This window comes from Poecilia latipinna, unplaced genomic scaffold (assembly GCF_001443285.1).
Source record: "Poecilia latipinna isolate Pla-1442-1.1 unplaced genomic scaffold, P_latipinna-1.0 Scaffold1579, whole genome shotgun sequence".
Taxonomy (NCBI): domain Eukaryota; kingdom Metazoa; phylum Chordata; class Actinopteri; order Cyprinodontiformes; family Poeciliidae; genus Poecilia; species Poecilia latipinna.
In genome coordinates this window covers 92,507-108,093 of record NW_015114195.1, presented here as the reverse complement: position 1 = coordinate 108,093, position 15,587 = coordinate 92,507, and the positions used below count along the sequence as shown (strand labels likewise).

Genomic DNA, 15,587 nt, shown 5'->3' with positions numbered 1-15,587 from the left:
TTTAACTGTGCTCGGTTATATGTGTTTATCCTTCAAGTCGGCGAACCTGTCCTCGTCAAAACCTGCCTCGTCAAACTACTTCAGGTTTTCCTTCCGCGATGAGAACGACTTCTTCGTTGTACATTCAGACTCCTCCAGCGTTTGGGGTGGGGAGGGAGGGGCGGGGGTTGAACACAGCATTTCCACCTACGAGCAGCTTGAACTCTCTTCAACTAAATCGGCCTGGGTTAGGGGCTTCCCCGAAACCTTCATGGGTTTTTCTTTCAGTCCTTTTGTTTTGTTTATTTGTTGTTTTTTTTTTTTTTATAAAATCTTTCTGTCCTCCAGCTCTTCGTGGCCTTATCAGTACATCACTGCGGTTTTCAGGAACAGTCTTCCATCTGGAACAGAGAACACACACACACACACACACGCAGACAGAGAGAGAGAGAGAGAGAGAGGAGGCAAAAAGATTAGCCAACAGCTAACAATCTGCTGACGCAAATGCACTGTTCAGGATGTGATTGTTGATGAAACGCAACTTTGAAATATTGCCCTCTAGTCTTTGGATTCGAATGGCATTACTGTGAATTCATAAGCTGATTTAGGGAGAAGATAAAGTTAGCAGCCATGGCAAATGTGATTAAATATCATGTGGAGTAATTAACTTTATTGCTTTTTAAATACATAAAATAAAGTAGAAATTAGAAGTAGGTTGACTTCAGTCTGGATTAGGAACACAGTGACCATTCTATTCTTAGATGGCGTTTGTTATTCTTTAAACTTCAAACTTCAATATCCTTTACTCTGATCATTATGTGACAGGTAGTGCATACTTTGGAAGCGAAAGGAAACGGTGCATTGCTCTCAGAACATTTCAAACATAAATAGCTGATAAGTGTGGCATGCATTTCTCTTCGACCCTTTCGGACTTTTGACTGTAGGCCAAAATGTTCAATTCTGTTCTCATCCGGCCAGAAAACCTTGTTCTACACATCTGGTGTGTCGTCTGTGGGATTTTGGATGTTTATAGCTTCCTTCAACACTGACTTGTTTTCTTGACACCGACACAAAAGCCAGACTTATGGAGTGTACAACTTCTTTTTGTGCCTTCAAGTTTTCAGCATGAATCTCTGCAGCCTTCCACTCCGTGATTATGCACTAGTTTATTTGTCTATCACATGAAATCTAAAAAAAAAAAGAAGAAAAACAACAACAGTAGTTTACTGTATGGAGACAAAATGTGGAAAACTTCAAGAAGCACGAATGCCGTCGAAACCCGCTGCATTATCGAACCGACCTAAACCGTGTGAACACGTTTGTGGCCTTCAGCTCGGCCGCAGCCGTCGCCGGCGTGGATACCGTAAACGGCTCCGTCACGTGATCTCTGAGCTCTGGCCACCGCCAAGCGGACAGACTCTCTTCTTGCCCGTGTGTTCGCCTGAGCGAGCAGCGCCACCTTTTTTTTTTCCCCGAGACAGTAAAAAGAGATCTGTTAGGCGCAGCGCCGAAGCCTGTCTGACGTTTATTACCTTCCCATTTCCCCCCCCCCCCCTCTCACCGCCCACCCACCCTTTTTCTCTCTCTCTGCCGGAGAACGCTTACAGTTAATGCCTTTAAGAAACGTCTCTGTGGCAAGCGGGCCTGAATTATTCAGCGTTAAAGAAAGAGGCGCACAAAGACATTTAGCAGCCCTGCTTGTTGGACATGACACAAGCAGAGCGGGACATCGGGAGACGGCCTTTGACTAGCCGGTTGAAACGTCTTGATGTGCGGTAGATCCTGGCCTGGCGGCTTAGGCCTGCTTAACCTGTCATGATGGGGTTTTATGTGCTTCACGCAGACAGAGTGGGGGGGGGCAACAAAAGATTGTCGTTTGCATCTGACTGTGTACACAACTCATAACGGGGGGTGTGTACACACACACGCGCACACACACACACACACACGCGGGCTAATTACCCGGCACTGCCGTAGGTCTCCTAGGCATTGCTTCTGTTCGAGCAGCAACCACCACCGAGTTCTGCGCGAAAGTCATTACGGCGTGAACGCGGCGCCACGGAGGGCGAAGCGCAAAAACAGGCAGCGGGAGGGGAGGAGGCGAGCGCGACGGGACGCAGAAAGGATGAAACATCACCTCGCTGGTTTGTCTCGCCTGCCTCCACAGCGGCGACTCATAGGCGGGGGCGTTAATGAAAACAAAGGCGATTTGATCGTTTGGTGCGTGATGACATTTAACGTGCCGTCGAGAGGGGATGTCGCATATCGGCGCGTTTGACTTCCAGCGGCTCAAACCTGCGAACTCGATGAGCAGGTTTTCGACGCGCGCGGAAACGCAAAGGCGTCGTGGCGTTCCCTCTTGACTCGCAGGGGTCCTCGTTAAGGCGCGGCGAAACTTTCGCATTTTCACATTCGGATCGAGATGAAAAGTTCATTAAAGAGAATAAATATTTCATTAGGTGCTAAATAAAACAAGGGGAATTTTTTTGGCTTCTCTCAGCACAAAATTCCTTTGAAAGATTAATTAATACATGTAAATTATGCAAATTATGCCCATGCAAATATTTTATGAAGACAATTAAGGGATCCATTAATTACAGTCTTTTTTGCTTCAGTGACATTCATTCATTTAATTTTAATTTCACTTTAACTGTTTTGATGTTTAATCTTGCAACAAAGAACTTTATCTGGCTGCGCGCAGGGTCGTGTAAACCCCGCCGAACGCGTCGAGTGGGGAAGGTGGCGGCGGAGGGAGATGCAGGGGGAAAGATACGGGCATGTGCGCCCGGTTGCCAGGCGGCAACGGGGCAAGGCGCGGGCCCCCAGCAGCTCGCCTGCCTGCGAAAAGGGCCGCGCTCCCCTCCTTGGACCCCATTAAAAACACCGAAAAAAAAAAAAAAAAAAAAAAAAAAAAGCAATTAATAAACACAGACTGTGTTAATATCGCAGAATTAGAGAAGTGTGACAAAAGACAAATAGAAATAATTAGTTCTCTAAAATTATGCCCTCATTATTTTTTTTTTTCTTTCTCCCTCCCCCTGTCTGCCTCTCCGTTTGCTTCCTCGAATTTGGAATCGAGAATGCACCCACACATTTCTCTGTCTGCTTCGGCGCCGGTGATAGGCTTGTTTTTTTTTTTTCTTTCTCCCCCCCACCCTCCTCGAGTTCTCTTCCTCCTCCTCTTTCTGCTTGTGTAATTTATCAACATCATTTTTTGCCATTTGAGGTTAATTATACAGCGAGGCTTGCGGAGCAGAGTAGAGGAGACATGGGTGGCAGACAAATGCTTCTCTAATTGAACAAAACACAGAAAAAAAAAGTGTAGCCGCGTTATTCGGTCTCATTCCGCTCTTTGAGGCAGTGATCAGAGTGATTGAGAGACCCTGGAAAATTATAAACTCTGTTTTCGCAGCCGCAACTGTTTCACAGGGTTTGAGTGTAAAAAAAAATAAAAAAATAAAAAAATAGATAAATATATACCTCGGCTTGAAAAGCGACTGCTCTTGTGGAACATAAGACGTGAGGCTTTAACGCGGTTAATTTCAGATATTCCACAAAGGATATGGAAGAAAAACAAACGGATAAAACTGCTTGTGAACTACCTGACTACGCCGACGATTCCTGGAAAGAACCGCGACGCCGAGAGCACAGAAAAGGCCCAGAGAACCTTCAAGATCTGAAGACGACTTGTGTGGAGGGATGTCTCAAGAGAACCCCCGAGCAAAACATCAAGACTATTTTCTCCACACAAATGTTTTGAAGTTGTCATTACCAAAAAGGGGCTTTGCTGTTTAGTCTTTAATCAATTTCAGTGGCTGTGTTCACCGCGTCTTCCCTGTGTTGTTCTAGTTTATTACACGTAACTTTTGCATGGAGTAAATTTGCGTCGTTTTATGCCGTGATTTCTTTTCAACAGACTGAAAAGAAATAGATTTAGTGACAAAAATATTAATCTCTACTGTCCTCCTTGTAGATTTAAATGTTTCTTTTGTCAGTCAAAAGTCCTCATGAACTCATTACTTTTCCTCTGCTGCCATTTCCGCTGCATAGCGGCGTTGGGTTTTTTTCAACAGCAACCCCTTGTGTTCAAGAGAGTAACTCCAACGATCGTAACGTTGCGTTCGTTCACATCTGGGAAAGACCCAACACATGAGTAAATTGTGTTCTAGTTGCATATTGATAAACCAATATGCAACCAGCACACATTCATCATTGCGTGAAGACATTCTGGATTTAACCTGTTTTGGTCAGAAAAAAACAAAAAACAAACTTAAAGTGTCTTTATTGACTGAGCTTCTGTAAGTTACTTCAGTCAAATCAACACAACCTTTTTTACCACTCTTGTAAAATTATCCTCTGTGAGAAGGGAAAAGGGAAGCAATGCTTGCTAAATGCTAAAGGGATGCTAATATAAGGAAGCATCTTACTAAAAACACGAAAGCGACGAAGGCAAAAGGTCACACAAAAAGAAGAAGAAGAAGAAGAAGCTGAAGGAACTGGATATTGGGGAAGTGAACTGTGACAGAAACATTTTCGCCTTTCAGGGGGTTGGGGGGAAAATACCAATTAGACGGCCTAAAAATGCCCTAAATTATCTGCAGTAATCATTCATCTATAGTTTTTATGTCGGTTCAAGTAGACTAATCACACATTAAAGACTCGACTAACATATTCTCTGCGTGCAAAGTCAGAAACTCCCCCAGCCTTATTTTTTCGAAGCAAATTGCATGCGGCATCTTTCCCAGGGTAAATTGGGACCTCTCTCCTCGCTGATAAGGGCAGTTCTGAGCGGGTGCATTAAAGCGAGACGTTTGAGCAATAATGAGGATATTCAACCTTTTCACGAGGTGTCTCGGATCTGGGTAAACACAGATAGAAGGCGGTCCGACGGAGGTTATCGCCGCGGTGGCCTTCCCTTAAACACAAACTGCACTCCCAAGGCTAGCAAACAAACAAATCATTAAAAATGTACAAGGCTTGTTCATAAAACGGATTGATTTGCTCCGATTATGAGTATCAAAGGAGGGGTTGCTCTGCTTTTTTTGTTTTGTTTTGGCTTTATAACTCATTATAGCGTCTCGAGCTGTAAATATGTAGCTTTTTCGAGAGCGGTTGTTCGGTTTTACCTGCAGCCGCTAAAAGTCAAGTAAAAGAATAATATTATTCTTAGGGAAAACCGATGATCTTGACCTAGTGCTGTGGCCCAGATGGTGGTGTATGTCTGAACAGCAGGCGCAGAAACACTAATGTTCATAAACTGAAGACGTGTGTTTGCGCGTGTGTATGTGTGTGTGGTGGGAGAAGGAGGGGTGGAAAAGGCAGAGAGAGGGCGGGAAAAAAAGAGAGCAAAAGTGAGGGAGAGAGAGATTTATTGTCTCATCTGAGCCCCTGTACCTTGTATTGTCCTTTCAGCATCTGTTCTTCCACTGCTGCGGTCACTCTCCATCTCAGGGGTCAGAGAGTCTGCGAGAGGAGAGGGATCACAGCCGTTAAACATGCCTGACATCCACCTATCAGAGCCCTGCTTTCACAGCATCATTCATCGCAAACTAGAGAGCGAGCCTCGGAGCCATGTCTCTGCTCAGTGCAACTACGTGCCTCTCCGTGCGATTATCTCCAGCGATCAAAAACTATACCTAAATCTTTTTTTCTTTTTTTTTTCCCTTTTCTGGTTCTATTACCTCTGTACTGTACGGAGCTACAGGCAGACCGATAAATCAGTCACTGAACTTTGCTTTAGCAGCCGATAATTTCTAGACACAGTGGAGGTTTTTTTTTTTTTGAGCGTACGCCTTGTTTTAAAGCAGCCCTTCACATTTGTTGGCACCTTTTTTAACATGACATGTTATGAACATGAAGGAGTCTCGGTGAATGTCTACGACTGTTGTCATGAAGTGTCATTCGGTAAATAATGGCCCTTTTGGTGCAAAGTTGACACTTTTAATGGACATTTAATGCAGGTTTTAGCACAACTTTGAATTAAAAGCGTCATCATTTACCGAATGACACTTCATGACAACAGTCGTAGATATTCACCAAGACTCCCTCATATTCATGACAGGTGTTATGTCATGTTTATGATAGTGTCACCCCTTCAAATAAAGTGTTACCCAGTTTTTTAATGTTTTCACCTAACTGTGCTGACAACTGGTTAGTCGAAAGAGCCCATTCAGAGATGAGAGGTTAATCTAAACGGTTAATCGGAGGATCAAATTGTGATCAAAACAGTTGGTAGTTTGACAATAGCAGGAGGGACTCAGTAATTAATGAAGTAAATAGTGACAAAGGAAAGTAACATTTCCCCTGCTAGTCTTTTGTTTTGTTTTTGTACAGTGAACGTATTTAATTTAGTGCCTTGCGAAATGTTCCTGCCTGCTGACATTTTTGCCAGATGAAAGCTACATCCTTTAACGTACATCATTGGGATTTGTGTGTCAGGTCAAAGTAAAGCAGAGCATTACTGCTAAGTGGAATAAATCAATGTCAGGCAAGGAGAGCATTAACCAAAGACTCGGTGAAGAAAGTCATGGTAGCTTTGGAGGAGCTGCAGGGATTCACAGGAAAAAACATCTTTAATGGAACACTGTCACCGTTTCAATTTAGTTTTGAATACAGATTTTTGTCTAGAACATGAACATACTCTTGGTTGTGTAAAATAAGGTGAGTGTTAGTGATAAACCCACAAATACTCCTTCATGAAACAGTGGTGAGCAGAAAAGAAGTTCCACTGCAGTTTGTAAGGAGCACATACAATAGAACCAAGACGGGGGTTTTAGTCCAGTGAGGTCAAAACCAAACTTTTTGGTCATAAACAATGCACACCGGCCTGAACGCCACCCTGCCCACTGTGACACACGGCGGTGGCAGCATCATCCTCCAGAGACGCTTCTCTTCAAAAGGGACGGGGAGGACGGATGGAGCTAAAAACGGAGCAATCCTGGGAGGAAGCCTGGACTGCCGAAGCCTAACCGGCAGTAGCAAAGGTTTACCATAATTATGTGCTGCTTTATGTTTGTCTGTCACACAAAATCCCAATAAAACACACTGAACTTTACTGTCGGAACGTGAGAAAATGTGAAGAAGTTCAAGGGGTGTGGATGTTTTTTTTATGCAAGGCGCTGCACAAACACAAACACAAACATTTCTGAGACACAGAAGGGGCTAAAGCGTGAAGTTTGGTGCTTTCTGACCGTTGAGGGAGCGCATGCTGTCTGAGGGCGATGGCTGCTTCAGGGTCTGCTCCACCTGCTCCCTCCTTTTCGACTCGTACTCCAGAGCCTCTTGCAGTTTCCTCTTGGCCTTCTTCTCCTTCTTCAGACGCTTCTGGATGATTGCTAACAACAACAAAAAATAAATATCACAGTGACAATAAATGAGCTCTGGAAGCAAATTAGGCAAAGCATTTTTTTTTTTCTTTTTAAATTTGATTATAAGCCCGTTCTGGCTGACAAAGATAATAGCCTTTTTTTTTTTTTTTTGTCTTTTAAATTTAGCACTCAATTATAGAAAAGCGAAAATCAATTAAACTTAAATATTTCATAATATATAAAGATTTAAATGGGAAAATCGGAGCAAATACTGACTTGCTAGAGGGAACTGAAGCTAATTGAAAAATTTATTGGGATATTTTTCATGAATTTCTCTCATTAAACATAAACGATCCGGTTAGCGTACGACTCTGATGCATTTTACATGAGGGTTAGTGCGAGTCTGGATGGGATGTGTATTTTCAATTATGTTAACAGACTACGAGCAGAAAGAAAGAAGAAAAAAAAAAAACTATCAGTTTCACGTGTAACCAAGGAGGCTCAGAGTGGCTTATGAGTGTCTCCTGCAACGCAGAGGGCGGTGTAAGTACATTCAGGAGCTCCTGTACCTAAACGGTTGACAGGAGCCTGAACGGGTTACGCATGCCTGCCCCCACCGTATAAACAAACACAAGGCTAACAGGGAGGACGGCGTGTCAGGCGGTACCTCTATTCTTCTGCTCCATGGCGAGCTGCTTCTCCAGAGTCTCCCTGAGCTCTCTCTCTCGAAACAGCTCCATCTTCAGCTCCGTCTTCTCCAGCTGCACCTGCTTCTCCTGGGCCCGAGCGTTGTCAATCGCCACTTTGAGCAGGCCCTGCACCAAATAAATAAAAAAAATAATAAATAACATAAAAAAGAAAGAAACGTACATGCGTATGTTATCAGGACGATTAAATGATGGAACTGGAAATAGATGGACGCAACAAGATTTTAGCTTTGTGTTGATCCATCGCAAGACAGCCTGATAAAACAGACCGAAGTTTGCGTTTTTAATCGGGAAAAGACGCAAAAAGTTCCAGGAATACTTTTGCAAGGCGCCACACTTGAACCAATCGAAGGTAAGAAAAGCTGGATGGAAAAGGAGAAAAAAAAAAGTTTTTCTAACTGTCAAACTACTTCTGCTTTAGGCTTTTTTGCAACTTCCTGTACAGGAATCCCCTAAAACAAACTGGATTAAACGGATTCATTCAGCTAAACAACATTCAAATCAGGCTCTTAACAGCCTTGTCTCAGGGATACTTTGGATTTTTTTTGAAGTGACGTCCTATTGAGTAGTTTTAAGTAGTCGGATGATAATTCTGACTGTAAAAAAAAAAAGAGTAAGGATAATCTCAGCTCGGAAAATCCAGGGGAAATTCTCATAGAGAGTCAAGGTAGTAGCTGGTCCCAGGCCTCTTTAATTTAAGACTTTTTAAGACCATTAGGCCTAATAAATTAAGTTACCTACTATCCAATGTTAAACTTACTTAAAAATATCTTAACATAGCTAAGTGTTTTTTGACTTGCATGTGAGTGCAGCTCTATTACATAGTATTATGTTTTTTTTGTTTTGTTGCAAATTTGCAGTGAGAGCTAAAGTCTCCCACATCCTCGGGCGTACTGCGCTCATTCTGTGAGCAGAGCAGAGTGCACTACCTGCGAACGTTTGAGACGTCATCGTGGAGCGTACCAATTTCCTACATTTCCTGCAATCTAAATGGATACAAGCAAGCTTGACGAGAACAATTAATGAACACAACCAACTTAGCAACTCAGACCTAAGACTTGTCGTGAGAAATACGGAAATATACAACACTTGCGAAGACCTGAAATTTAGATGATCAACTTTACGAGTGTTACGCTCACTTTTCCATCTAAAAATTCTCGAGTCCCTTTTATTTAATTTGTTTGTTTTTTTTAACATAGAACTCGCAGCAGGTCTTCAGTGACAACACCCCACTACCTCTATGTAAACTATAAACTGTAAATTGCTTAGAAAGAGCTATTTTGCCATCTTTTTAAAACTTGACTCCTGAATCAAAGGAACCTTCCTCATCCTCCGGACTCAGGTTCCTCTGACTGCTCTCTGCCGCCGCTGAGCATTACATGCCTCCACTTAGAAAGCTCCCAGAAAGCCCAATTGTTTCATCCTCTTCCTTTAAGTAAAAACCCCACAGCAACACAGCCAGTTTCATCACAATTATTCCCCATCCACATGCAATTACGCCAAATGTACTGGACTATATCTTACTAATTGTTGATTCTTCTAACCCCAATTTATATCAAGTTGCTTTATCTTAATTTTCCGCTTGGTTTATTGTGTTGATTTGTATATAAATATTCACTCTGAGGATCATTATCAAAGATGACTAAGAGGAGTGTTGGGAGCTCGCGACGGGCTCGGTTGTGGCTCTCTAATTACCGCGCCGAGCCAAAGGAGAAGCGGGACTCTGATGCCAACCGAACAAGTGCAACGAGAAGGGCAGCAGGGTACACACATCATTACACCCAGAGAGAAGGCAAATACATTCATCTTTCTGATTGAGGGGCTTTGAGCTAAAGCCGAAACAGCACTCGGCGTGTGAGTGGATCTCTGCTCCCCCATTTGTTGAATGAAACCGAGGGAAGATGCTAATGACTTTTTTCAAGGCGGATATTTGCCCTTACACGGTCTCGAGCATGCAACGGCAGCTGGTGGCGCGGAAAGCCTTCAGATGTGGACAAAAACCTGGTGACCTAGTTGAGTCGACCAACCCAAACTGCAAACATTTCCAGTTTTCGGTCTGTTTTTAAACTATAAATCCAAAACTTGATTGTAAAACAGCTGGCGATGGTAGGGTGGTTGACTGGCTGAATCCAACTGTTAGATCGTCGAATAAGGAATCAAACAATTTTCCATGCTCTTTTCTTTCCCCAAACTTCCCCAGACCTGCATGTACGTGATTATTGTCTGTAAGCTGATACCATATCACCGTCACTGTTTGTCCGCAAACTTTCCCATTGAATGCTTTTTTACATGCTACTTCCTTCTTGGGCTGCTACCTTCTTATCTATGTGTTTATATATGCAGATATCGCACACAGATATCTACATGTAGATATCCGTGCGACGATCTGCAGGGATTTTGCAAAACTTCTGTTCTCGGAATCAGTAAAAAAAAAAAAAAAAAAAGCAGAACCCAAGAGCAAAGTTCAGTCATCCAGTTGGAACATTTTTGATACTCCATACTGCCGTTTTGATTTTTTTTTTGCCACATAGTTATGCATTTTCTTGTGTTTAATATTAATTGCAGTTATTTTTTTTAAGTCCTTGATGTACTTTATTTACATTCTCCTCTAGATTATATTAAAATATAGCAACAGAGCCTTTGGCGTAACATGAACGTGAACCAACGAACGAGGGAAGACGACACCAACTGCGACAAGACGATGTAAGGTTCCCCGACTCAGAGCGGAGACAGTTACCTGTATGTTGGTGAGAAGAGTCTCTATCGATGACAGGCCGTCTGGGAAGAGAAATGGCGACGGAAAGCCCGGAGGCAGAGTCTGTCCGGCCAGTGACAACCTCTCGTAGCTGTCTCTCGCTGTTGGAGTGCTCATGGAGTTGTCTTCTGCAACGAAAAGTGAGATCAAACATTTGCTCAGACTGGGTACCAGAAAAAAAAAAAACAAAACAAACGTGGGGCGCCTTTGGCTGTCGACGACGCGCGTCGGGGCTGAAAAGTAGGAACGAACGGGATTGAGCTGATCGGCAGGAGCCAGTCCGAATGTTCCTCACCTCACAAAACGAAAAAAAAAAACAAAACAAAACATGGAGATTCCTTTGTGCTATTTCTTCTAAAGCCCCCCGCCCCTCTTTTTTTTTTTTTTTTTGCATAAGGTATTAAACAATATCAAGCAAAAACATAAATCCAGCAGCAAGACCTATTTAAGAGATGTCATGCGGATTCCAAAAATGGAGATATGGTAGGGTAAGAGGGGGGGCAGAGCCGGCATTTGACCCCAGAGAGTCGGGCTTGCTTTGTGCGCACACGCTCGGGTGCCTGTCAAACCTAAGATGACATCATCCTCCATTCATCACTGGCAGAGGGGTAGGGCCCTGCCATCTGCTGTCCAGCCTCTCCACCGGGCCTCGGTGGAGAGGAAGAGGAGCAGAGGGAGGAAGGGAGGGCGAGCAGGAGGCAGACCAGGCAAACACATGTACAGCTTGCTTAAACTAAAACAGTATGTCAGACACTGACACATTAGATCTGACACATGTTTTCGTCCGGTGAGCTTTTATTAAGCCAAGAGGATGTAAGTGCTACCATCCCGGTGAAAGACGTTTCTTATTGAACGCGCTGCATGTCTGTACTATTAATTCTTTTGAATGCTAATTGAATGCAAAGTTGGTTGGGTTGGGTTGGTGGGCGGAGGGGAGTTTTAGGTATGGAGTGAAAAGCTGGCGGTTCCCGCTCTCATCCAGTATTCATATCTGTTTATGTGGCAGCCTGAATCTTGTACAAACAGCGAGCGGAGCTGAGCAGCCCCCGCCGTTTCCCCCTCTCTCTCTCTCCCTCCTCCCATCAATATTCACCAGCGCCAGCCAAGTGCTGGGAACAGCTGGTCTTACATTAATTAGTTTAAAGTATTTATTTCACCCATCCTCAGAGCAGATTGAGCAAAAACATTGGAGATTATTTCAAGCATCTGCAAATGCCCTGGAAACATCCCGGCGCCAAAAGTCGAGTGTTCGGATTCACAGTTTAGGTTTGTAATTTGGAGAACACTTTTTTTTTTTTTTTTTTTTGCTTTTTTTCTCTCTCTCTCTGTGTTTGTGTATGCGTGTGTGTGTGTGTGTAGTGAATGGGGAAGTTGGTAAAATACGCACCGCTGGTCCGTAGAGAGAGCAAACAACCTTTCTCCCTTTTTCAGATGGAGTTCACTACTGTTGATTAATTAGAATGGATGGTTGCCTAATGGATTAAAATTTGTTTATAATTTGACTTCATAAAAATAATGAATTGCCTACTTTTAAGAAGGCACTCCTGCGGTAATTTATTTCATCTGCAGCAGTCCTGCTTTTTTTTTTTTGTTTGTTTTCCTGAGGTGGGCGTCGAGATTCGGGAGATGCGAAACGCGCCGTCTCTACCTGCACAGCGGAGCAACATGGAAGTCCCATTTTATCTCAATAAATGTAACTAATCAAAGATCAGAAGCATTGCGCCTGGCTCTGGATCGGGTTAATACAGACATACCGCGTGCATTATATGTATGCATGCATCACCCACCTCCAATAAAATCACCATAACAACTAGAGACGTTAGTAGACCTCAGGGAAAGGTCCGCTGTTCTGGCTTTGTAATTGATTTGTACTGTAGGCACTTTGTCCCTTATTTAGTGTTGGCATTAATCATAAATCATTGCTTTAACAAACTCCGGCTTCCCACTCAGCAGGCCTCGCCTCCCAACACAAATGTTGGATCACAGGGAATATTTGATGGCTTTGTTGCAGGGGGGGAAACAACCTGTCATGCTCTGGGAAAAGCAAACAGCACGTTGTGTTCGACAGACTCCCAGCCACCGTACAGCACCTCTTGTCAGATAACATTTCCACCAGGAGCGATGCATAAGTACCGGCGTTTGGGAGAGGAAAGAAATACGGAGCTAATGGGTGGCTAATTTAATCAATGCAATCAAACGGCGCTTAATGAAACTAAATGTAAATTTTAACAGAACAAGATCTGGATCTGCGGTTTCCAGGCAAGTCGAATAGGGCTTGCACCTCCCCCCAACTCCTTACCCAGCAGGCTCTCACCCAACTCTAGGCTTTAATCGTTCGCCGCTATAAGGGTGTACTGAGATTTTAAAGACTTACAGTTTCGAAAATGAACATTTCACGTAATTTTCCTACGGTTTAAGGTGATTTTCACGACTATTAAAGCTTGAGGTGCCTCAGTATGGAGCACAAAGCAGCACGCAGCTGCTTCTATTCCACATGTTGCATTGTAGGTCAGCTGGCTGACCGTCACTTTCCCCTCGTTCACAGGAAAAAAACAGAAGAAGCTCGTCAGAGATAATTCCAGTTGATAAAAACAGACGGTTATGTTTTGGAAACTTGAGGAGAACCATTCAGAACCACTCTTGTTGAGGTAATGGTGTTTGAAAACTATATTGGGTTGGCTACATGTGGAATATCTGCGAAGCGGCTGACTGCAGGCTACCGGAGCAGACAGCCTGACTGATTTACCAGCGAATATCAGTTTGTTACGCTCGCAGTTTTACTTGAAAAATATCACAAACGATAGAAAAGTATAATATTCTCACTGGAAAACTAATACTGTTTTTTTAAATTCCTTTTTAAATTTATGTTATAGTAGATCACATTTAGTGCAGTTATAATCAAGCGGATATATTATTTTCTGTAGCAACAGGGCTCATTATTGCATTTCTCACTTAAACTCACGACATTGCGTAAAGCTATACGCTTTTTCTCTAAAACTTTTGCTAAATGTTGGGCATGGATATTATAAAGTGTATGAATGTGGCATATTTATAATTCATAGGGAAAAAACACACAAAAAAATAATCAGTTATTTGATTATCATCAGTTATTTAATGCGGTTACACCGTTGCGTTTTATTCTCGGTCATCATGCTGTGCTGGCCCATGCCTATAGGTCCCCATCGCTCTCCTCCCTCTGCCTGGCTCCAAACCTTGGCATGCGTTTGCATGTTTACTTCTCAGCATCGCTCCGCAATCATTGACTTCAACTTAATTACAGCGACAGGCGTTGGGAGCGTTGGGGGCTGGGGGGATGGAGTAGAGTGGAATGCTCTGTTTCCAGGTGATATTTCTGCGCCGGAAAGACTGCCAGCAGCAGCTGCAAAAGCCTCTGGTGCTTACCGTTCAGCGAGGGAACAGATAGGGTCTCCCCATCCTCAGTTCCCTCCCCGGCCCACCCTGCGCCTTCTCACTAAGAAATACTGCACAGAAATAAAAAAAATAAAAATAAAAAAACACTTGCGGGTCACCCCTTGTCACAAATAACATTTCATGCACAACTGTTTCGGTGGATAATAGGAGCCACAAATAAAAATGGGACACTGTAAATACAATGCATTCTGAATGAAATGCCATAATTTAAAACAACAGCACCCCCCGACTCCGTCCTCCACCAACACTCTCTCCGTCCTCCGCCTCCACCCTGCTCTCAATAGCTGCAGAGGGAGTCCTTGACAGTGTGGTAGCAATGATGAATCACCTATCCAGTTAATTTTCTCACTCCTCATGTGTTGTGCTACTAAAACAGGAGCCCAAGAATTGACTTGACAAAGTATGAATGTGAAAAAAAAAAATCACTTGGAGGGATCTGGGCTTATCTCCAATTTACATGTTATTAGGTTTGCGTTGCAAGAGGCATTTGGACCTGGCATGGGGAAAAAAAAAAGAAAAAAAAAGATGGAACCATGATAACCAGAGATAAGCCATCGATGAAAAAATAAATCCACACTCCAAAGCCTTTGAAATGTTTGACGGAAAGAAAGAAAAAAGTCACAGGGAGTGGAGGGGAAGTGGCCTGATTCGAAAATGTGACAGACACACATTGCAATCTGTTGTAAATCTAGAAGAAACCTTGGGAAATTTAGCTGCAATCTCTGGATAAATAGCTGTAATTGACCTTGGGAGTTGAAAATGTGCCATATGTTTCTGGTTCCTGTGTTTGAAACCGGCTCCCTCAGGACTTTTACGCCGAGTGCTCACACAAATTCAGAGAGAGCTGCAGGAAATAGGAAGACAGGCAGAGAGGGAAGAATGGAGGGGAGTGAGAGGTAGATGGTCGAAGATGGATGGATGGGTGAGGCTTAGTCTGGGGCGGAGGAGGCTTTAACAGGAATGAGTGAAAGAAGGAGAGCGTTCTGCTGGCCAGTCAGTGTGATATATTGACAGGTGAAGCCTTTGTCCTTGTTCCTCCCAGCAGGGGAACCGAATGCTAAACCTGGATGTTGTCAGCGGAGCCCAACACGCGAAGCGCAGGCGTTCCGCTTTCACTGTGCAATTACATTTGATTTGACCTGCCATGGTGCAGCGGAGAAACCGGCCTCCCCTCTTCAAGCGGAGTAGTTATGACCTCTCGGACGGCCATTAGCAGCTAACGCAGCATTATTCCACCTGCACTTAAAAGCACCGGATTTGGAAAGAAATCTTGTCAAGGGAGATATCTGTCTTTGGCTACCAATGCACAGATGCAGCAGGGTGGGTGGAGGTGGGGAGGAAAGTAGTTGCATGCAATTTGAGCACTTGAAAAAAACATGAGCCTGAGCTGATCTTGCAGATGATGTG

General features: G+C 43.5%; 1 protein-coding gene across 1 annotated transcript in view; it reads right to left on the bottom strand.

Moving 5' to 3' along the window:
• Window positions 1–15,587, bottom strand: part of dachd (dachshund d) — a 74,678-nt gene continuing 59,091 nt past the window's right edge. Inside the window, exons 7-11 of the mRNA XM_015058853.1 lie at window positions 10,731–10,876; window positions 7,954–8,101; window positions 7,170–7,313; window positions 5,374–5,442; window positions 1–380 (exon numbers count right to left, since the gene is read on the bottom strand). Of these exons, the coding sequence (XP_014914339.1) occupies window positions 343–380; window positions 5,374–5,442; window positions 7,170–7,313; window positions 7,954–8,101; window positions 10,731–10,876 (545 nt within the window). The 3' untranslated portion in view covers window positions 1–342. The remainder of the gene's footprint in view (window positions 381–5,373; window positions 5,443–7,169; window positions 7,314–7,953; window positions 8,102–10,730; window positions 10,877–15,587) is intronic.